Raw genomic sequence first — 23,152 nt, 5'->3', positions numbered from 1 at the left:
TCTACTGTGAAATAAATTGCCAAACAATGGCAAGTTTTGCAGACCGTGTTTGATTTTTCTATGCTGCTGTCAGACTGAAGTGAACTCATTACAATCAATATTTTTGGCAGCGTTCCAAATTGTGCAAGTCAAACGTGATGCTAGGCCAGCTGAGCAGAGCAGGGCGGACTACTGAGCTGACTTCAGTTCCCTCTGTGTGTGTGTTTACTCGAGTCCTGAGAAGAGAACTGTCTGAAGACACTGCTCTCTGCGGCGGCTTTATAGGTGCCATACAGACATAACGCGCTGAATATGTCAAGGTAAAGCAGTTTTACTGTTTTGTTGATGGAAGCTAAAGTAGGCTAGCCAAAGAAATGTGAATATAATGTTCACACTAGTTAGCGTTAGCTACTCCAAAATAATGCTGAGAAGAAGCTATCCGCCACTTTTAGCTATGCTAACGTAGCTAGCTTAGTAAGCCAGCATTAACGTTAGCTTGATACTACTAACGTTATGCTAAAACATGTTTCACGTTACAATTGATTTTGGATGACGCGGCGGTAATGATCGTAACGTTAACTACTTAATATATGGCTAACGTTACTAGCAGCAGAGCGAGGAGTGGTTGTTTTGCCACTAGCAGCTAGCGTCATTTATCCAAGGCAAGGGGAAGACTGTACTTCAATTCAGCGAATAAGTTGGTGTGGCATTTCATGTCCGGGCAGGTTTGTAACAGCTAGCAGATAGCTGCACTTCACTCCACTAACGGTAACGTTTGTAATTTTGCATAACGGTAACGTTACTTGGCAAACTAGTTACCTTAATAGACACAGCACTAACTAGTAACGCTAACTGTCTAGCAGTTATTGCTTAGCAACCAGCCACACCAAGCTAGATTAGAAGTACCTGGAAGGTGTTTTCGTGCTCACTCAATTGAGTCATACTTCTTTCCTTGACAGCTGACACCTAGAGCAGAGCAGCAGCCAGCCCCATGTCCACGAATTGGGTGTGAACAACTTGGGACAAAATGTCTCTCTTGCTGATATCTTTCCCTCTACTTCTCCTGCTTGGAATAACTCTAGCAGCTGTCCTCATTTTCAGGTAAGGAAACAAGCTCATAGTTGTGTATGGGCAAGATTGGAAAATGTGAGGTTAAATAGGAGAATTATCAAAGTTAGACATGCATGACAATGAGATGTAAAAACCAAGATGTTCATGTTCATTATTGTAGAAATAACTGGAAGAAGTAGCATTACAGGATTTAACAAAATATTGATACAGTATTGTTTGATCTTTTCCGTAGGTGGCTCCTATGCACTCTGGCTGTGCGATTCTTCCAGAATGCACTAAATGCTGAGCTAAAGATCAAGTCAGTAGGGCTGTTTTCAGTCCGAGGGATTAGTATCCAGTTTCATCCCCAGCACACACTGGTAGGTCACAGCTCACACTTTGTTTAAATCATGTTTATTTATTGAGCTTATGTGTGTGCAACTACTTTTCTGTCTTTGAGGTACAGTACTGTACATGTTTGGCTTAGTAATGGCTAGTTCGTATAGTGCAGGGATGGGATAATGTTATTTTTTTTACAATATGGGTTCACTATTCAATACAACCACAATATGAAATAACAAATATAAAGGTGCAGAATTATGTTCTGTTTCTGAGCCACAAATCGTTCTATGAATGGCATTGGCTTGCTAGAATGTAAACAATGATTTAAGAATGTCAGTACAACGTGCAAATAATGTAATTTCACCGGAGAGCTTGTGAAATTGTGATGGGAAAGCCGTCTCATTTGTGATCACTACAGCAGAGTAAAATGTAGCTAATATCAGGATTAATTTTTCTTCCCCACATAACGTATTGACAGCTTATTGTGGCTTTTTTGCATTGTGATATATTGAACTCCGATATATCATCCCATGCCTAATATAGTGTCCACTGTTGTTAGTTTCTGAACTGTAACAATATTTTTTTTTATCACAGGAAATTGACAGAATATGGATCTCAAGTAAACTTTTAAACCAGGACTTGCCGTAAGTTGTCAAATTCCATTGTCAGTTGGGTGTTTTTTGTGATTATCCAACAAGAAACCTACCCATACAATGTCCTTGTAGCAGGAATTTTGATTGACATAGATGCATTGCCTTTGTATTTCAGGAGATACCTGGCATTGTGTGTCGGTGAAACCAGAGTTCGGTTTGACTTGCAAGCACCACTGAGGCCTCTGGTGAAGAAGAGCCATGGAAACAATTCTGGGAAGATGTCAATCAGCCCCACAACTCTACGGATTCTGTCACAGGTGTGAAGCCTCACACAGAGGTCAGAGGTCAGCACTGCTTGTCAAACTGATCTGTAGGCAACATCTCACTCTTGTCTTGTGTTCTCAGCTGCTGTCATTCCAGATCAACTCTATCAATGTGATGGTGCTGAACCTAACCATGTCTGAGTCTCTGTGGCACATGACTGTCACAGGCATCACCTTGGTACTTGACCACCAGAGTAAAGGGTGACTAAAGTCCACAGCACAGTTTTTTTTTAATCTGCCACTGTTAATCTGATTATAATTGTTATTATGATGAGCGCCCTGCAAATATATCTTTTTAAATTACTCATTACAGGTTGGCTTGGGACTTTTCAGTCGGGCAGCTAAGCAGTAAAGTACTTAAAAGCAGCCGATTGGTGAGTTTCATCAGAATCTAAAATCATTTCCACTGAAATTGCAACTTGTTAGGGATCAGACAATATGTGATATCTATGAGGTTCATGATTCAATACAACCACAATATGATGTAATAAATAAAAGTTAAATTCCAAATGTGACTGTGCTGCAGAATTATGTTTATTTGAGTCACAAATCTTTCTTGCTATGGTGTTGCCTTGCTAGAATGCAAACAAAACAACAATGTAAGCACAAACAATACGATTTTGTTGGAGAAATTATGACAGGAAAGCCATATAATTTGGGATTATAATAGTGGAATAAAAATGTAGCTAATATTCATTTTTCTATCCCACGTATACAAAATACATAATGTGATCACATTTTTGTATTTGGATATGTTGAATCTCTATATATCATCCCGTGCCTGCCTACACATGGCGGTTGAATGTGTCTGTCTAACATGCCCTTATGTGTAGGACATATGTCTGGCTGAGGTGTCTCTGAGTCTGTTGCTGTCTGGGGATGTGAGTCTACCAGAGTTGAAGCCAGGTTGTCTCTCCCTGTGTGTGAGGACACTTATGGCAGAGCTGCATGAGGGCCTGTTCCTCAGTGAACTCCTGCTGCCTCCCTCTCCTTCAAAGATCATTCATGATGGATCTGGTGAGCAAATGCAATATCAAAATAGCATATATTTAATGTGATGCTATATGGTCCTGTTGTACTTGTTCTGAAATGTTTGGGTCCTGGAGGTATACTGTTATCTGACATTTTTAGCTGTTACTCTAACCTCACAAAGAACATAAACCAGCAAGGGAGTGAGGACAAGGTCATATCCAAGAGCAGTAGTGACCTCTGTGCTCAATGACAGATAAAAACTTTTATCTTCCTAACAATATCAAATACAAGCAAGCTGGAGGTTTACCGTGGTCCTAAAATAGCAACTAAGTGTTGTCTCGACTATATTTCAATCATGTAAGACCAACATCTATTCTACAGCATCATTTAGTGCACCCCATGCTGTTCATGCCCCTTGTCATTCGGAGGGGTAACTCCCTGCTCAAGTGACGTCACTGATGACGTCTCGATTGCTCGAGTGATGTCACTGGTGACGTCACAATTGCTTGAGTGGTGTCACTGGTGACGTCACACCCTGATCACCACCACGTCATGGCTCCTGTAGAAATCCCTATGGGGGGATTATCTATCCCATACGGCACTGACGGCCCCCTTTAATATCAAGAGGAGCGTCATCATATGGAGTCATACGCCACGCTTAAACTGTTCATTGATTCAATAAAGTTTATTAATCTTTCCTACGAGTCTCTCATGATTGAAATTGGGTTAAGTGGTATCACCAATTAAAAACAAATGTAAATTTATGTTTTTGTTTTTTATTTTCCTAAATTTCTTTTAACTGGTATTTTTCTATCTGCATGGCTTTTAGGTCATGATGCACTCATTGAGAAATGAAAGAAAATCACTTTAAAAAGCAGAATAGAGGTTGTTGAGGTTGGCAGTTACACCAGAATAGATAAACATGGCGAGCTGAAATGGGAAAAATAGGGAAGTATGGAAGTGACACAGTAGCAAGCAGCATGTGCATTCATGTACTCCCATTCAAAACATATTTTCGGATCATCAATAATTTAAACCAAAGCCTTTAACAGATGATTGTAACATTGCTAGTGGTTGAGCTGTTCCCTGCAATTACCCAGATGCCCATCTTTTGTGGGCACAGTTGCACCATTAAAACCATGCCTCCTTCCTGTCGTCTCCACATATATGCACTTCAAGTTACACAGTGAAATACAGTTTCTATAAAATAATCCTATAGGATGCACATTTTGCCAAATTTCCGGGATTTCATGGATGATGAATTAAGTCTAAATCTCATGTTGATCGTAGGCTTATAACAAATGTATTTTTTTGTCTTCAATAATTTTAATGCCTTTTATAATTGTATTCATGTATTTGCTTTAGGGTACTATGTGCATTTTTTGAAAATGCTGTACATATCAATCAATCAAATCAAGACTTTATTTCAGACTCATGGTCCATATGAAAACACACACATACATACACACACACACACAAAGAAAAAAACACACCAGCAGTAAAAACAAATATACAGTATAGCTTTCATAAAAGAGAACTGTACCAGTGCCTCCACAGAGGTGACTGATATCTGACATCAAGACAGCAGGGATTAGCCAGCAGTATGACAATGGCATTCTGTGAGACATTCAGTAATAACGTTGACGTTTGTGAATATATATTCCTATCCTTTCAGAGTGTGAAAACAGTGAGTTCATCCAAACCGAGACTGTGGAACAGCTTCACCAGCTGATACCCCAGAAGGTCAATGTGGAATTTGAGAATACAAATGTAACTCTGTCCATGCACAGCCAGAAAAGGTGATTCAACATTTCACATACGAGTTGCTTGTATTCCACATGTAGTTCTCGGTTTTGCATCACATGATTCCTTATTATAATAACACACCGAGTCCTCCTTTTTCACGCTATTTTCTCCAAACCTTACAGACACTTGAATTGGACTCTGAAGTCTCTCAAGCTCTGCTATGGACGTGAGAGCGATCAGCTTCCCCTCAGGAGCTTCACTCCTGAGCTGAGCTTCCCCCAGAGCAGCCTGGAGCTCCTTCTAGAGGGTGAGAGGACAGCTGGCCACCAGACGCAGTGCGGAGGGAGAGGGATGCATCAGTGTGTGCAAATCTATGAATAATGTGTTCCTTTTTTATCCACAGATGGACTTCTCCTCTCTCAAAGTAGGCAAAGAATCCTCTGCCTCAACTCCCTGAAGACCGCCCTGCAGGTAAGACAGAGTGCTGATTATCAAGTGTTACTATTTTGGTGATGGATACGCTGAATGAGAAAAGTCTCTTAAATATATGACTCATATTTGACATATTTTGAGTTTGGTCTCTCTTGTCATTTTTGCGCCTCTAGGTTACATCAATAGACATCCTAGGGACATTCACGGTCAACACTTGCATCATCCACTACCGTCACCAGGAGTTCTCCCATTGGTTGGCCCTATTTCCTTGGGAACAGCTAATTCACAGGAAAGCAGCACATAGAAAAAGGCAAGTCACAGTAGGGAAACGAGTGTCTTGATATATACGGTACTAGAATTTCCTGCAAAAAGAAGGTTCAGCTTACTGTTTTTTGGGAACATATAATCCAGTACAACCAGATATTTTCTGTGACATTTGGAATGATCTGTCTTCTAAATGTATGTAAAAATGAGTATTTTCATAAAGTTAATCCTATTTGGGCATTCATTCAAATGTATTATAGCAAAGGGGAGTAAATGAATGTAAAGTATGTACTCTGTGTGATGAATTTGGGTCCTGTGTCATTTGATAGTAATTCTATTTAACAGACCACTCGCTTTTAAATAATATTCTTGTGATTGTGGATGTTATATTAAAAACACACACACACAGTAAACAGACCATAGTGTAAACTTGAGAGAGTTCATGCGCTAAACCAGTTAAGAAGATGAGGACCGGTGCTCACAGGTCAGGAACACGGCAGCATCAAAGAGGAGGGCACTGGAGCACACGGGTCATCTTAGAAGGTCTTTATTAGGTGCAGATCAAGAATCACTGACGTTTCCGACACCTCAGTGTCTTCTTCAGAGTAGTGTGTGGTCTGTTTACTATTTTAATACCGTTTATTATTTTCTCCTCTTCATCCATGTGTTTGTGCATCACTCATCCTGTATCGTGTTTGCATAATGGTCATGTGGTGTTGTGTAGTCCATTAGAGTATTTGCACACCTTCCTGTTCCTTAGGCACTTCCCCCACCTGGATGCTCCTGTGATGATCAGCTCTTCTGTGTCCAACGTCAACGTGTCTGTTCAGCTGGGAGACACAACGCCTTTTGCCCTGGGCTTCATCTCTGCCCGTGCAGGTACTGTAGGTCGCACGCACATACACACAGAGAGGTGGAAGTCATGTGATGTTTTTGCAACATTGCGAAATTAGGGCATAGTTGCAGTTGGCTATAACGGGAAAAGCTTATGGTCAGCATTCTCGAGTCAAGGTTCCCATGGGTCCTTGAACTCCTTGAAAGTTTGGGGGCGGGGGTGGAAATCAATGCCTTGAAAGTTTTTTGAAAATAAACATAAATAGACTTGGGTAATTGAAAGTGCTTGAATTTATATAGAGAATCATGTTTAAACATGTAGTCTTCCATCACTGTTAACAGCACAGTTGAGAAATGTTCAGACAATCAAGCCTCTCTCTGTTTTTAATTGTTGTCTGTGAGCTTCTATAAATCCTGCTAGTTGTCATTATTATTAACATTCTCAGTGTTGTAACAGTAAGAAGTCAATAAACTGACCTGGGAGCTGAGTTATTTATCAGTGTGCGGACTTTATTTATGTTATGCTTTAAGTTTATCTTGTATTTGTCCTGCACCTGACCTGCTGAACTGATGTGTGCGTCCTACTTCTTCATTGGAACAGTAATTAACCTTGATCCGTGTCTCAAACTATGCCGTGTTGGGTCCTTGAATTTGAGGGAATTGAGCCTGGAAAGTCTTTTGAAAAGTCCTTGAATTTGATGTTTAAAAAGGTGTGGGAACCCTGTAAGGAGTGGATTTGTGACATCAAGTGCATTTGGTTTTCAATGTTTTTGTCATAAGAATGTTGCTTCAGACAGTGAATCATTATGGTTGGTAATATGCCATAGCCAACTACATTGCTTCAACCCTTTCCAAACATGCCAAGCTAGATTAGATAAAGTATTTTCTTAGATGCAGAGTGCCCTTTAAATGTTACACATTAACTAATACTCCTTTTATCACTCTTTGGCTTTTAATGCAAAACCACTCAGACCACTATACTGGAACAGATTAACCCGCCTAATGTATGAAGACTGTGTCTTGTCCATGTCTCCAGAACTGCAACATCTTCTTGATATTAAAGTTGACGAAGACAGCCTGAAGTCCCAGAATGTGCACCAGCGTGCCTCTCTCTCCCTGGACCATTTCTGGTGGAGGGTGGGTCAGGGGTCCCATATCCAACAAGCCCCCCACCCACCTGGTAAACATGTGTGGGGAGAAGCGCTAATCCTAGACTCCCTCAGTCTTCAGGTATTAAGAAAACACATTGTTATGGGACCTTTTTTAAATTAACCCAATTCCATCTAATTTATATTTTTTGTATTGTTCTGTTTCTCTTTTGCAGTTTTGTCCTAAATATAGGCATCCACATCTATGTTTCAACAAAATTTTCTTAAGCACCAATTGTTGTTTTTACCCCCAAATTATGCCTTTTCATGTTCTATTTTTAAAACCAGAATCTGTCAATCCCTCTGTTTTCCCCAACTACAAATGAGATCACGGATGTTAAATCAGAACATTATTTTAAGAAATAATTAAACTTGACATGAGGGTCAACGTTTGTTGGCGTTATTATGATAATAATGGTAGCGTTCACTTCTTTGAATTCTTTCATCTCTTCAGGGGAGCTTCAACCGACCCCATGTGGAGTCTAGTATCCAGTCTCCAAGTCTGAGCGTGGAGTCCAGTCTGAAAGGGCTTCAGTTGGAGCTCTCTGAGACCTGTGCCCTGTGTCTGTCTCGCCTGCTGTCCCTCATCAGCCTGCCCCATGACAGGAGGCCACTGCTGTCAGATGTGGCCTCTGTGTCTCCCCCTAGTGATGATGCCGTCCACCCTGAGCCCTCCTCACCCCTCCCGCTGCTTTTCAAACTGGAGTGTTGTCTGGAGGATGTCAATGTGTTCACGCTCTCTAATCTGGCAGGTAAATGAATTGAGAATATTGTGGTGGTGATAAATGTTGTTTGCTCCTCTGCTGGCTCTGTTCACTCATTCACCACTTAACAAATGATAAAGATCACAATCTACCCTTTCAACATATATTTATCTGATGATTGGGTGGGCAGAAAAGATGTGACTGGTTTGTTCTCAGACCCAATCATCAATTTGTCAGAGGAAGAAAACCAAATTACCTAAAATATTGTCTGAAGCACCACATGAAAATGACTTAGAACTGGCCCAAAAATAAGTCATAAGTTAGTTCCTGTGAATGCTCTTTAGTCTTTACCATTTTACAGTCTCATCTTTTAGGGCCATAAGACAAACAACATCCTCTGCCCCTTTAGTCGATCAATAATCAAGTTTTACTTTTTCCTGGTCCCATTAGGCGCTATGTCTTCGCGGATGGACACCATCAGGGTGTGCAGCTCCGGGGAGACCTCCAGCATATCTCTACAGGGCGTTAGCCTGTCTGTGGTCAAAGCACTCACAGAGAGCATGGAGCCATGTTGCCCCGCCTCCCAAACCCCAAACCCTGTCCTCAAACTCACCAATATAGCCTTCCGTCACCACATCACCACCCGGACCTTAGAGGTGGGTCACATCTTAATCCACTTCATCCCACTGGACTGACATGACTATGCCAATGTTGTATTTGTATTGGTGCATTTCAATGTTCATGTTTTTCTTGGCATGCCTTAATCAGGTTCAGTGTGAAGAGGAGCTCACTGTGGAGTGGACGCCATCAGACCACATGTTCCTGTATCAGCACATGAGCGAGGCCCATGCTTGTTGGGCAATGCTATGCGGAGAGCAAGGAGAGGAGAGTCCAGTCATCTCTGTAGACGGTGCAGTTGTTTCAGGCCAGAGTAAGGGGCTGTGTGTGCGCGTGGAGCTGGGCCCTACTCGCTTGACAGCCCATGTTAGCGAACAGAACTATATCCTCCTGCACACAGAAGCCCTCTCACTCTCCACAAATGCCGGTTCCATGCACATGCGCTCTCCTTGCGTGATCCTCAACTTTGACGGCAACGACATCGTCTCCTTCAAAGAGCTAGACGTCGATGCACACCCAGAGCTGACCGAAATGCAGCTGCATAGAGACGCCTTCCCCTTCCTCACCACCCCTCAGAACCGTGTCTGGGTCCTCACTTGCCCTACCCTCGCTGTGGAGTTCCCCTACCAGTACAACTTCTCAAACACCTTTGACATGGCCATTAGCGTACAGAAGTGGCTGAAGACTCTCCATCACTCCCCGAGCCAGTCCACTGCTGCCCAACGTCTGCCCCCCGACCTCGTCTTCAAAATCAGCCAGTTCTCGTTTGTCTTCCTGGATGACGTCTTTGAAATCAAGCTGCGTGACAACTATGAGTTGCTGAAGGATGAGAACAAGGAAAGTGCCAAACGTCTGCAGCTTCTGGATAAAAAGGTGGCAGATCTGCGCAAGCAGCATGGAGAACTTCTGCCTGCCAGGAAGATAGAAGAGCTGTATAGCTCTCTGGAGAAAAAGCACATTGAGATCTACATCCAGCGCTCACGCCGCCTCTATGCCAACACGCCCATGAGGAAGTCTCTGCTGACCTGGACTGTGTCAGACTTGGAGCTAGTTGTCTTGGCTGACCAATCCCTTCACGGGCCAGAGAGGGTGAGAGAGCAGCTGAGGGACATTGATGGAATCAGTCCCTTCCCCAGAGATGGACTTTCTTTGGTGGTCCAGTGGTGCCGTGCTGTCAAGTTCAAACTCAGCGCCTACTTGGGTTAGTCACACAAAAACCTACAGCATTTAGATGTCAGTAAGGAGTCACTGCAGACTGCATGTATGTAGATGAAACTACATTAGAAATCAAATGTAATTAAGGAGGTCGCTTTCTGACATTGTCTTCATACAAAAATAATTTACCTATTTCCTCACTTTCTTCTGTGCCAGTGAGAATTCGTGACTACCCCCGCTACCTGTTTGAGATCCGGGACTGGGAGCTGTCAGGTCGTCTGATTGGGACGGAGCAGGATGGACAGGCGCGGGCTCACCGCAGACAGATTGTCCCACTCGGCCCACCGTGGGGAGATGTGACAGTCCGCAGGAACATGCCACCGCTCAAGTTCTACTATGATTTCAAATGTGAGTCATGGGAGTTATTCAAGGCTGCTCACAGTGCAATCCCTCCAGCACAACCCTGAAAACTGTTTGACTTGTTATATGTTCAACTCGCTTGAAAATGCCATGTGATCTATTAAGTGCTTCAAAAACCACTAAAAGCTTTTATTTCCTCTTTATACAGCTAACATATCTCTCTACACTATTGTGTGGGGGCCGTGTTGGGACCCTGCCTGGACTTTGATTGGCCAGGTGGTTGACCTGCTGACCAAACCCACGGTTGACCCTTCGCCCCCCCTGGCCTGGTGGGACAAAAGTCGTCTCCTGCTGCACGGACACTGGGTTATGGACATTGAGCAGGCCAACCTTCATCAGCTGGCTACAGAGGTAAAACATTGTACTAGGTGTACATGTTTTGTGTATTCCCATTACAACTGTGGCATTTTAATGTTCCAGTTATATTCGATGCATTTGTGACAGAATATTTGTTTGTTTTATCAATTCAAATTTGTAATCAATTTATTAGATTTTTGTTGTTATTGTGGTGTTATGTGGTCTGTTTTGTTTTGTTAACTGAGCTTTATGATTCAAAAGAAAATTAATCTTTTTCTCAATGCATAATAAAGATTAATCTTTAATCTTAATCTTTACAGGACCCATATAACACCACAGAAAACTTGCACTGGGAATGGAATAAGCTGAACTTTGATTGGAAACCAGGGCAGTTTGTTTTTAAAGGTGACATGGATGTTAACGTCAGGACAGCTTCAAAGTAAGTGGACACTCGAGGTTGGATTTCAAATATGAAAGATTATAGATAACTAATTTCTGGAGAATTGCTCAGTAATGCAAGCTTCATCCCCCCCATCTCTCAGGTACGATGATATCTGTTTTCTGCACTTGCCCAACCTGTGCATGACCCTTGACCTCCAGTGGCTTTGCCATGGCAACCCCCATGACCATCATGCCGTAATGCTCTGCTGTGCAGAGAATGTTGCTGACGTGACTTCAGGACAACCTCATGACTCCTACAGAGCCTTTCGCTCTGAGAACCTCAACCCCTCCATCACCATGGACCTTAACCAACACTGTGGCACAGGTATGTGGACTTCTGTTTCCCCTTTCATTCATATAAAAAATGTCAAAAAAATTCTCAATATTTCAGTAGAGAGGTGTAAGCCAAGCCCATTAAAACAAACGGTACTACATTTGTGTTTTTACTGGAGAGAATTATACTTCTTTCTTTCAGAACCATGCCAACCCAGAATCCTATTGTACAGCAGCACACTACGCTGGATGCAGAACTTCTGGGCCACCTGGACCAGTGTGTCCCGACCAATCTGCAGAGGCAACCTCTTCCACAGCCTCAAGCCCATCCGCAAGAAGCTGGGTCAGCACTATAAACAGATGTCCTACACAGCTGCCTTCCCACAACTACAAGTAAGTGTTGTTGCTTTTAGGCTGTCTACTGACTGGCCACAGTCAAGATGAAAATGTATTTTATAGAAAATCTTGAAATCTGCAATTGGGATCACTTGTGCCCTGTTTTCTTAAAGATAATGATTAAAGATAAATAACCTGGTGGTTATTGCCCTTAGACCCAGTATCATCATCGTTAATGTAACTGTGTTTTGTGTCCTTCAGGTGCATTACTGGGCCTCCTTTGCCCAGCAGAGAGGCATCCAGGTGGAGTGCAATAAAGGACACGTCTTCACTAGAGGGGAACAGAGACTTATCCCACAGGGTAAGGGGCTTGGCATGATGTTTCAGATAGAGGAAATGATCTGTACATACAGTACAGATGGCTGAATTAGACTTGCAACATCAAATTATGTAGGTGGTATACAGTATTTGTTTAATATCTATGGATGCATGTTGATGTGTTCTTCCGGTCTCTCAGCTGGCACTGTGATGAGGAGACTGATCTCTGAATGGAACGTGACTCAGATGGTTAGTGAGCTGTCACAGGTGACGGTTCACTTGATGGCCTCCACCTGGGACGAGACGGCTGACCACCAGATGAATGCTCAGGTGAAGAAGACTCACCTAGTCAGCCTGTCCTCTTTGAGCTACCAGCGACAGAGCAACCGCATGGAAGAGGTAGGAGCCAAGATTTGCTTCTTTTGACGGACTGGATAGTGTAGAGTACGAGCTTCCAGTTGCATTTTTCACCAGCCTGTTAACGTTTACATGCAAAACATGTTATCTTTAATGAGAGGCTTTTTGAATACTTCTGACAGGAAGTAAGCCCCAAGGATGAGAGCAATGCCTTCTACACTCACAAACTGCGCTTGGTGGACTTGCGTGCCTCCTGGACCACCGCTAACAGGAACATAGCCTTTGGGCTGTATGATGGTTATAAAAAGGCATCTGTACTGAAGAGGAACCTCTCCACTGAAGCTTTGAAGGGTCTGAGGATTGACACGCAGCTCCAGGCCAAGAAGCTCAAACGCTCTCCCTCCAACTACTCTCCTACCACAGCTCCTACTACACCCGTTATACCCAGCACCAACCGAGCGGAAAAAAGTCAAAACGAAGGTGAGGAATTTGCTTGAGTAGTGGACTCTCTGTAGAACCAGCACAAACCTTTAAGCCCACGGCGCCACTCCCAAAAAAGCAAAACAAAAGAACCCAAACCCCTCCTAGCCACTCCACCTACGCAGCCCTCAAATCCCCACTCTCTACCACCTTCCTATCTATCGCCTCACTAAACGTCCGTGACTGACTGACTGACCCCAGACCAGTGCTGAAAAAGACCACAGTCCATTCTTTTAAGGCACATTTCCCTTATTCCCCTCCCCCATCATTCTATAGGAACATCTATGCTCCAGAAGCTCATCGAAGAGACGGATAAGTTTGTGGTGTTCTCAGAGGAGGACTCTGGTGTCAGCGACCAGCTGTGTGGCATCGCAGCCTGTCAGACTGATGATGTCTATAACCGCAACTGGTTTATCGAGTTGGTCAACTGTCAGGTAATTTCCTTGATTATAGTATTTGTGGGGGGTTTTATCCAAGTTCTTCCAGTTTTCCTTAGGGCAGCATCATGTAAGCTCATGAAAATTCCTACTTATGCGGGATGGTAGGTTTACTGTAGGTGGTCCATCATTGTAATCCTGCTCTGCTTTGCTTTGCCTAGATGATGCTACGTGGCACAGAGACAGTAGGCTGTGTGCTGGTGTCTGCAGCCAAGGCCCAGCTGCTGCAGTGTGAGCACCACCCAGCCTGGTACAATGACACTCTGAAGCAGAAAACCACCTGGACCTGCCTGCTGGATGGCATGCAGTACTTTGCCACCATGGAGCCAAACCCATCTGAGCAGGAGGACAGGCAGCTGTGGCTGGAGGTAGGCACGGCTCACACCTGCCAGTTCTTTCATGGTGTCTTACTGGGCATTCACACCCAAAGCCGTTTAGCAAATTTGCACAGTGAGATTACATACAAAGTCAATGCGCACAAGCAGACCCCGGCGGCGCGAAAGAGGCTCAAGTTGGCATTTTTCAACTTTGGCGAATAATTCACTTGGTCATACTCGATCGAATAACACTCTTGGTTTGAACGCAACTTTAGAGGCTTGGATAAGTTTTAAAAGGTATTTCAAGTACGGTATATTACCTACATTCATGGTGTTATAAATGTTTTTTCAGTACACCGTTTGATAGAGCTAGTGAGAAATCTACCACAGTCATTTATTTTTCTCTCTGTTACTTTAGTGATGAAAATTGGTTCGACATTTAATTTTAGCTGGCCTTAACAAATATTTAACTCACCGAAATTTGCAGACAGCCTCTATTAACAGTACATTATCAAAGGATCAGAAATATTGAATGTCAAGTAGCCATCCCACTGACAAGTTCAATAGCTAGAGTGTAAAACAGTGCATCTCCCAAGTTATGTTAGTGTTTGAAGTGGCAGAAAATTCTGCCACTTTGCTGTCGCTGCTCTGACTCTTAAGTCCCTCCCCCCATAGTTTGCTGTCGCTGTTCTGACTTTCTGCTGGGGTTGTTTTTAGGTGAAAAACATAGAGGAGCACAGGCAGCGTAACCTCGACTCAGTGCTGGAGCTGATGGAGAGCGGCCAGGCTGTGGGAGGCATGGTTTGCACCACCACAGGTATGGCACACAAGATCACCACATGGTAGCCAAATCCTTGAGAATGCCTGGTTTTGTGAAATATTACTATTAGGCATCACTGAACACGACCATACCTCCTCTACACCTGCCAACATACTGTATCACATGCACAGTTATTCATAGCACATTATGCATGTTTGCTGTGTAATATGTATAGTGTAATTTCTGTATGTGTTGCACTGTCCCACTCTGTTGTGCCTGTGCCTGGTGTCACTATGTCCTGTCTTGCTATACGAGTTGTTGACAAGACATTTATCTATGCGTTTATTCTTCTTGGTGCTTAAACTGATTCTGATTCTCTGCAGTATTTTAACGATAATGTTCCTTGTTCATGCAGACTGGAACCAGCCAGCTCAGGTGAATGAGAGCCAGCAGGTGCAACGTATCATATCCCGCTGTAGCTGCCGCATGTACTACATCGGCTACAGCCACGACATCGACCCAGAGCTGGCCACGCAGATTAAACCACCACAGCTACGCAATCACCATGAGAAAGAGGACCTGCTGAAAAAACAGGCTGGTATGTTCTGTCACCTACTTAAACCTTACATTTGTATTTGTGGCAGGAACCATGCATTTGGTTTTATATAAAAGGAGAGGACACCTATATCTGATCTGTCATTGATCGTCATGACACTGAATTCACCAAAAAGAACCAGACTGCAGAAACTTAATGACAATGCAAACGCACAGCTTCAGTGTGTGAAAAGAAAAATTGAGAGAGAAAAAACTCTGGATTTGGCCAAAGAAAGGGGTGAAGGGTGGGAAAATGATGGAGAGAGAAAAAAATATATATATATTTAGAACACTGCTCTCTTGAATACTCGATTCTGATTGGTCAATCAACAAGATTCACCGGTCATTATTTCTCGACAACCGACCGCTGCTCTGCCACACCTGGATTAATCAGTTGATAAGATTTGCAGCCTTTAAATAAGCCTTTTGTCAGCAAGACACTACTAATTAGGCCAACCAGTTGCAGCTGTGGTGTCTTGTGTGCCAATTATGAATGAAACCGCTTTGTCGTTGAAAACGCTATTAAAAAATCTATTTGAATAATTATTTTTGTCAGATTATTGAATGATTTAGTTGTAGGCCGTGTTCTAAGCGGGATAATGGATAGTGAGCCGGTGATTACTGGAAATAATGACCTTCAGGTGAATGATTAAGCCCTCCGCTGCGCGTCGGGCTCAATATCACCTGTCGGTCATTATTTCGCCAGTAATCACCGGCTCACTATCCATTATCCCTTACATATACATATATACATATATATACTGTATATATATATATATATATATATAATATATATATATATCTATATATATACTGTACATACACACACACATTAGCTCCAAGGTATGAACTCTGAGAATGTTACCGTGTTTCTTCTGCAGGGGCTGTGGACACTTTTACCCTCATTCACCATGACCTGGAGATCTCCTCCAACCCTGTCCAGTATGCTATGATCCTGGATATAGTAAACAACCTACTGTTGCACGTGGAACCCAAACGCAAGGTACAGTATGAGAGAGTTTCAGTATACCACTAACCTTATCAATGATTTGTATTTTCCTCACCACTCTTCAATATTCTCTCATTCCTCTCTTTGTTTTGTCCTCCTGACTGTGTGGTGTGTCCAGGAGCACAGTGAGAAAAAGCAGCGTGTGCGTTTCCAGCTGGAGATCTCCAGTAACCCTGAGGAGCAGCGCAGCAGCATCCTACACCTCCAGGAGGCCGTCAGACAACACGTTGCTCAGATTAGATGCCTGGAGAAACAGATTTACTCCAACATCAGGGTGAGACACACCATGCCAAAATCACTAGATTCAAACCTGAAAATGCATCCGAAAACAGAATTCATATTTGTTATTCCTATGATCATGATGAGATGTGTGCGTGAACAAGTTTCTCCTCTGCCTTCATTGTCCTTTTATATGAAATTTCAGGTAGAGGTGGACATTGAAGCTGTATCTCTAATCTACTCATTTGTTACAAATTGCATTCCGTGCATTGAAATCATTGAACCTGTGTCTCCTGCATCACCTTGCTAGGCCCAACCTGAGGAGCTGAGTGGCGATGAACTGATGGAGATCAACGAGAGACTGCAGAACCAGCTCAACCAGGAGAAGACTGACATGCAGATGAAGAGTGAAGAGCTCAACATTCTCATCAGGTCTCACTTCAGCTCTTATCCCCCCCCAACACTCATACATACAGCAAAGTTCCCAGGTTAAAACTAACTACTCCTACACTCATACATACAGCAAAGTTCCCAGGTTAAACCTAACTACTCCTACACTCATACATACAGCAAAGTTCCCAGGTTAAAACTAACTACTCCTACACTCATACATACAGCAAAGTTCCCAGGTTAAACCTAACTACTCCTACACTCATACATACAGCAAAGTTCCCAGGTTAAAACTAACTACTCCTACACTCATACATACAGCAAAGTTCCCAGGTTAAACCTAACTACTCCTACACTCATACATACAGCAAAGTTCCCAGGTTAAAACTAACTACTCCTACACTCATACATACAGCAAAGTTCCCAGGTTAAACCTAACTACTCCTACACTCATACATACAGCAAAGTTCCCAGTTTAAAACTAACTACTCCTACACTCATACATACAGCAAAGTTCCCAGTTTAAAACTAACTACTCCTACACTCATACATACAGCAAAGTTCCCAGGTTAAAACTAACTACCGGTACTCCTACACTCATACATACAGCAAAGTTCCCAGGTTAAACCTAACTACTCCTACACTCATACATACAGCAAAGTTCCCAGGTTAAAACTAACTACTCCTACACTCATACATACAGCAAAGTTCCCAGTTTAAAACTAACTACTCCTACACTCATACATACAGCAAAGTTCCCAGGTTAAACCTAACTACTCCTACACTCATACATACAGCAAAGTTCCCAGGTTAAAACTAACTACTCCTACACTCATACATACAGCAAAGTTCCCAGGTTAAAACTAACACTGTCTTTACTGTCCTCCACCTATGCTCTCTCCCAGGTGCTTTAAGGACTTCCAGCTGCAACGGACAAACAAGCTGGAGCTGCGTAAGCCCCCGGAGGATGTGAGCGTGGTGAGGAGAACAGAGATCTACTTTGCCCAGGCTCGCTGGTGTTTGACTGAAGAGGATGGCCAGCTTGGCATCGCCGAACTGGAGCTGCAGAGATTCATGTACAGCAAGGTGGGCGTAGATAAGAGCCTCAACTCTCTGGAATTATTTGCCCTTATCTTGGAGAAAGAAACATTGCTTCTACATCTCCCCCTACCTCCCTTATTTTTTAGCTGTTTCTCTATGACATGACCATCCTATGATCACAGGCATTGACTGCTGCACGTTGGAAATACTTTCTCCCTACAGCTGAACAAATCTGACGACACAGCAGAGCATCTCCTGGAACTGGGCTGGTTCACAATGAACAACCTGCTACCCAACGCATCCTACAAGGTAAAACTTCTCATATATATATATATATATATATATATATATATATATATATATATATGTGTGTGTGTGTGTGTGTGTGTGTAAGTATGTATATATATATCTGTATATATATATATATATATATATATACACACACACACACACACACACACACACACACGTACGTACGTATATCTTATCCTGATGCAGCAAACTTGACATGTTTTTCATTTGACATTGCCTCTACCTGCTAATAAACCTGTGAAAATACAACCATGACAATCATCCTTTTGAAAAATCTATTCACAAAGCCTACTAGGCCGTTTTGACCTAGATTTATGACTTTATGACTTGGTTTCCTCTGTGCAGCGTGTGAGGGTATGTACAGTGCAGTGCTGGCACAGTGACAGGATGTTGATGTCTGTGTTGTGCACTCCATCTTGTTTGTCCAGATGGGATTCCTCAGTGACTCTTCAGATAGTTTTTCTTGTTTTCAGTTTGATTTTCACTGTTGCATGTCTACCCACAGCTTAATTACTGCATGTGTGTAACCAGGACACATTCCAAGTGCACTGTCAACCTAATGGTGCTTTGCATGTTGTGTTCATAACATCATAATTTGAGCACTGTGTGCTGCTGTTTAACCTGTTTAACATCCATGTGTGTGATGTTTTCCAAAGTGATGACAAGTGTGCGTATGGGACTTACTGCAGAGCTTTAACGTGTGATGTTGCTGAACTTAGTTTCCATTTTTCTCTCAGGTAGTACTCCGTCCTCAAAGTGCCTGCCAGTCGGTCCGCCAGTTTGCGTTGCGCATCTTCAGTAAAGTGCGCCCTCCTGTGGGAGGGATCTCTGTCAAGGAACACTTTGAGGTGACGAGAATCACATGCGACCACTCCCACTGAAATGTTTGGATTGTGTTATATTTAGGATTTTTTGCAATAACAAATGTTTCCATCATTAGGTGAATGTGGTGCCTCTCACCATCCAGCTAATGTACCAGTTCTTCAAAAGAATGATGGGATTTTTCTTCCCCGGAAGAAATGTCGAGGAGGAGGAAGTTACCGATGAGGAAGACAAGTTCCGATTGGTTACTACGGGTATGTTTTGGCCAACTGTGGCAAGCTGACAGCTGTATGCTGAGTAGCCCCTCCTCCTCTCCATCCTCTGCATGTGTGCTCAGCAGCCTGAAATCCATAATGGGCAAATAACCAATCAATAGTCGTTTTCCATTTTCTCTGCCAGGCCTTTGTGTGGTATTGAATAGCCCGTTGCTATTTTATGTCATCCCCCCAAGCTATTAAAAGGCTCTGTCAGCTTGGGTATGACCTTGAGGTGTGTGTGTGTGTGTGTGTGTGTGTGTGTGTGTGTGTGTGTGTGTGTGTGTGTGTGTGTGTGTGTGTGTGTGTGTGTGTGTGTGTGTGTGTGTGTGTGTGTGTGTGTGTGTGTGTGTGTGTGTCAGTATGACTCAGTGGGAGTATAGGGTGTTGGGTGTCTGTGTTGTCACCCAGAGGCCACAGTGCTGATGTGTTCTGTATCACAGGTATCCCAGTCAAGCAACGGCAGCTGTCAGAGGACACCTTGGGTGCTATGGGCCCGAGCAAAGGTGTCACCCAGGGGTTGAATCGCACCGCCGGGGTCAGAAGGTCGTTCAGAAAACCTCCTGAGGTATCAATGCTTTTTGGTCGTGTTTTTGCCCAGATGTTCAGAATGACAACAGAGATCAATGTAATAAAGGTTTGCTAATCTCCTCCATCAGCATCCGGTTGATGACATTGATAAGATGAAGGAAAGAGCTGCCATGAACAACTCCTTCATCTACATTAAGATTCCCCAAGTGCCCCTCTGTGTCAGCTATAAGGTGGGTTCCTCCAGCCAAGCACTGTTACTGAGCTCGACTCTCATTGTTACTTTTGGATTCAGTTCTGCTTTATTAATGATGGGATAGTAAGCTTGAATAGGATACATAAACACACAATGAATACACACTACAGACATTGACAAGGATTATTGTTCTTTATTGCCCTCAGACCGGGTCAGGTCATTCATTTAGGACTATCACAGTTCATTGTGAAATACATTTTCTAGGCTATATTCACTTTTAAATTTGAGTTGGGGGGCTCTGGGATTTACAGGTGTTACAACTCTGTATTGGCAGCATTAATTTTACTACACATCTTAATTCAGTTTTAGACAAGCAATTTTATGTTGCTAGTCTGATATTTCTAAGATCTTGAACTAATGTGTTAATAATGTATAAAATCTCCATCCTCAGGGAGAAAAAAGCAGTGTGGACTGGAAGGACCTGAACCTGGTTCTGCCCTGCTTGGAGTACCATAACAACACCTGGACGTGGCTAGACTTTGCCATGGCTGTGAAAAGGGACAGTCGGAAAGCGCTTGTAGCACAGGTACAGAACATGAAGGGAAATAATCATGGCAAGTTTTTCTACTCATTTTTTTCATCAATTTCTCACTAGTTCAAACCCTTGTAGGCTACCATTCAATGTTTGTTGGGATATGTCTTTTAAGATCAGATTACCAGCTCATATGATCTAATTTAGTTTGAAACTGTCCCAAAATCTGTGGTTGACAGAAATTGTCGGTAATCTATTCTAAAGCCATTATCCAAACTGAGTTGTCTCTATCTCTCTACTAATTACAGGAATCTCTGTCTGTGAGTATGTGTGTTTATCGTATCTCAAGAACCGTTCGTCCAATCGACTTCACTATTGGCGGGAGTGCCGCTCAAACTGCCCGAGAGAGCTGAACGAGCACACGCGGGAGGAAAAAACAGAGGCTAGGGTTGAACAATGAATCAAAATGTTATCTAAATCGCAATATAGCCTACTGCAATTTCATAACACAGGAGGCGCAATATTTGTTAAAGGTGAAATGTGTGTCAAAATACCATTTTATTTTCTGGTCAGGAACGTTTTGAACGGGCACTCTACAGTTGCCAAGTTTTGTATTTATGAACATGCCCTTTTTCTTTCTTGCTGTCCAGATGATAAAGGAGAAGCTGCGCCTGAAGCCCGCTGCAGGCGCAGACCTGCGGGGGAAGACATCTGAAGGCAAGGCAGACAACGGCCTGCAGCAGCAGGAGGAAGACGAGAAGGCAAGGCTTCTCATCGGGCTCAGCTCTGCAGACAAGAGCTCCAGCAAGAAGAGCATCTTTAGCCGACGCAAGTGACACACTCACTCTCACACACACAGACACACCACAACCTGACTGGATGATCACAACGGCAGCTACCACACTCCCACAGTTAACGGAACAGAGAAAGAGTTAAGTGTAAGAATCTCAGTCTGGCCTTCCTGGATCTGCTGTGATGTGGAGCAGAATGGAAAAGGAGGTGGTAGAGCCTGTCAGGAGTTTCCTTCTCATGCCCTGTGAACCTGCTGAACCTAAAATATGTTCTGTAAAAGAGTTTTCTAGCAGATACTCTCATTTCTCAGAATTGAAACCGTTGCCCAACTCCCCTGCAGGGGATTCAAACAGCTCCAGCATTACCAGGGTGTCACTTTGACCAAACGTATATTATCTCATTTATTTATGTGCCATTTCAATTTTCACATTGCACCACTCTGCAGCTTTCAACATAATGACCAATTAGGTTGCACTGCAGGGTAACCAGGATGATCGATTTCTGTAGCTGGCACCTCACTGTGTTACTGTTTTCTCTGCTTCTAAATGCAAGATGAAGAAGAGAAGAGAGAAGAGAGCACCTTTTCCTGCTGGCTCAGGAACACTATGTCAAACTTGTTAAAGTCTGGTAGAATAAAAAAGACTAAATGGAAAGCACCTTGAGAACCACTTAAATGCTGTCAGTTGTTAGAAATAAATAATATATGTTTTATATATATATATATATATATATATATATATATATATATATAGACACACACACACACAGATATCAGTTTGTTTTTTTATGATTTAAGGAAGAGTGGGAGAAAACATTGTATACCGGTATGCCTGTATGATTGTCACTTTGACAGGAAGGCCCATTCCTATAAATGACCACAAAATATGCGAGCTTATTTTTTACTTGTATATGACTGCCTGCATATTTCAGCCGGCTGACATTTTATTGTGTCTCACACCAGTGCAATACACCAAGAAGAGAGCAGCAAAAATATATTTGTTATATTTTACGGCACTTGTTTTGAGGTCACTGACAGTCATGGCAAAAATATGTTGTAGCTAATCGCTGATTGATGTTTTGTAATTTTACCACTAAAGCACTTTTTATGCAAAGTATTTTGATATTTTTGTAACCACGGTTGTTTCTGTTGAATTACTTGTATAACTGTGCTGCTAATCCTTTTATTTCAGTCACATCCCTACTGAAACTTATTTTTGCCCTAAACAATAAGCGCCTCATAACGCAATGGATCGACTCATTTCACTGTTTTATCACATTTATTCTCATTTCTGTAAGCTTCGTTTTCTGTCGCAACAGTTTTGTTGCTGCGCTTATCGTTTATCTGTCAATAAAAGTGTTCAATCAGGAGTTGATTTGCGTCTGAATGAGTATGTTGAACAAGGGGGCAGGTCTCTGTGTCACAGCAGCATGGGGAACAGAGGCAATGATTGATCATTAATCTGACAGCCTTAACTGGAGCGGAATCCAGCCCGTCCGGCAGCCACTCTGCCTGGGAGAGAACCCAACAAGAGGATTCCTCTCTCCCGCTGATCACACTGCGGATTTCTGTGGATCAAACGCTGTGAACTCCACCGGGACGGGACCGCGCGGGTCTGAAACAATGGAGCACGCGAGAGGAACAATTCCCTGTTGATTTTCTTGTGAAATATTATTTTGATTTCTCCCTAAATAATGTGATGGGCAGCGACATCAGTAAAAACAGTAAGGTGAGTGAATCATCTTTGGTTAGATAAGCCATTGCTTGCAGTTGTTTACATGTTGATAATACCGCACAGATATGAACCAGAATCCAGATGCCCTATATATATCTGAAGTTTTATTTGCAACAATGCCAGAACATTGATCA

General features: G+C 42.8%; 1 protein-coding gene across 1 annotated transcript; it reads left to right on the top strand.

Moving 5' to 3' along the window:
- Positions 1-224: 224 nt before the first annotated feature.
- On the top strand, positions 225-22,647 carry LOC310777562 (bridge-like lipid transfer protein family member 2). The gene is made up of 40 exons (XM_083637932.1): positions 225-299; positions 939-1,080; positions 1,283-1,409; positions 1,966-2,015; positions 2,140-2,281; positions 2,370-2,488; positions 2,601-2,661; positions 3,121-3,304; positions 4,935-5,058; positions 5,188-5,312; positions 5,409-5,476; positions 5,611-5,747; positions 6,462-6,580; positions 7,572-7,765; positions 8,138-8,435; positions 8,838-9,043; positions 9,156-10,206; positions 10,377-10,568; positions 10,729-10,931; positions 11,198-11,316; positions 11,420-11,643; positions 11,794-11,984; positions 12,189-12,288; positions 12,445-12,644; positions 12,785-13,082; positions 13,359-13,516; positions 13,681-13,887; positions 14,554-14,653; positions 15,012-15,194; positions 16,072-16,193; positions 16,318-16,473; positions 16,729-16,850; positions 17,714-17,894; positions 18,072-18,158; positions 18,899-19,009; positions 19,102-19,237; positions 19,681-19,805; positions 19,897-19,998; positions 20,413-20,547; positions 21,144-22,647. Exons 2-40 carry the CDS (start codon positions 1,007-1,009, stop codon positions 21,327-21,329), a joined length of 6,717 nt encoding a protein of 2,238 aa, XP_083494058.1. The 5' UTR covers positions 225-299; positions 939-1,006; the 3' UTR covers positions 21,330-22,647.
- Positions 22,648-23,152: the final 505 nt, after the last annotated feature.

The sequence above is a fragment of the Poromitra crassiceps genome, assembly GCF_964638095.1.
Source record: "Poromitra crassiceps genome assembly, chromosome: 5".
Classification (NCBI taxonomy): domain Eukaryota; kingdom Metazoa; phylum Chordata; class Actinopteri; order Beryciformes; family Melamphaidae; genus Poromitra; species Poromitra crassiceps.
This window is presented reverse-complemented; position numbering and strand designations above follow the sequence as displayed.

Bases quoted from the DNA above. Each gene is read 5' to 3' on its own strand.
- LOC310777562 (XM_083637932.1), top strand. From the start codon at position 1,007: ATGTCTCTCTTGCTGATATCTTTCCCTCTACTTCTCCTGCTTGGAATA. The intron at 12,289-12,444 runs GTAAGGGGCTTG...CCGGTCTCTCAG, and splicing joins ACAGAGACTTATCCCACAGG to CTGGCACTGTGATGAGGAGA. The intron at 16,851-17,713 runs GTCTCACTTCAG...GCTCTCTCCCAG, and splicing joins GAGCTCAACATTCTCATCAG to GTGCTTTAAGGACTTCCAGC.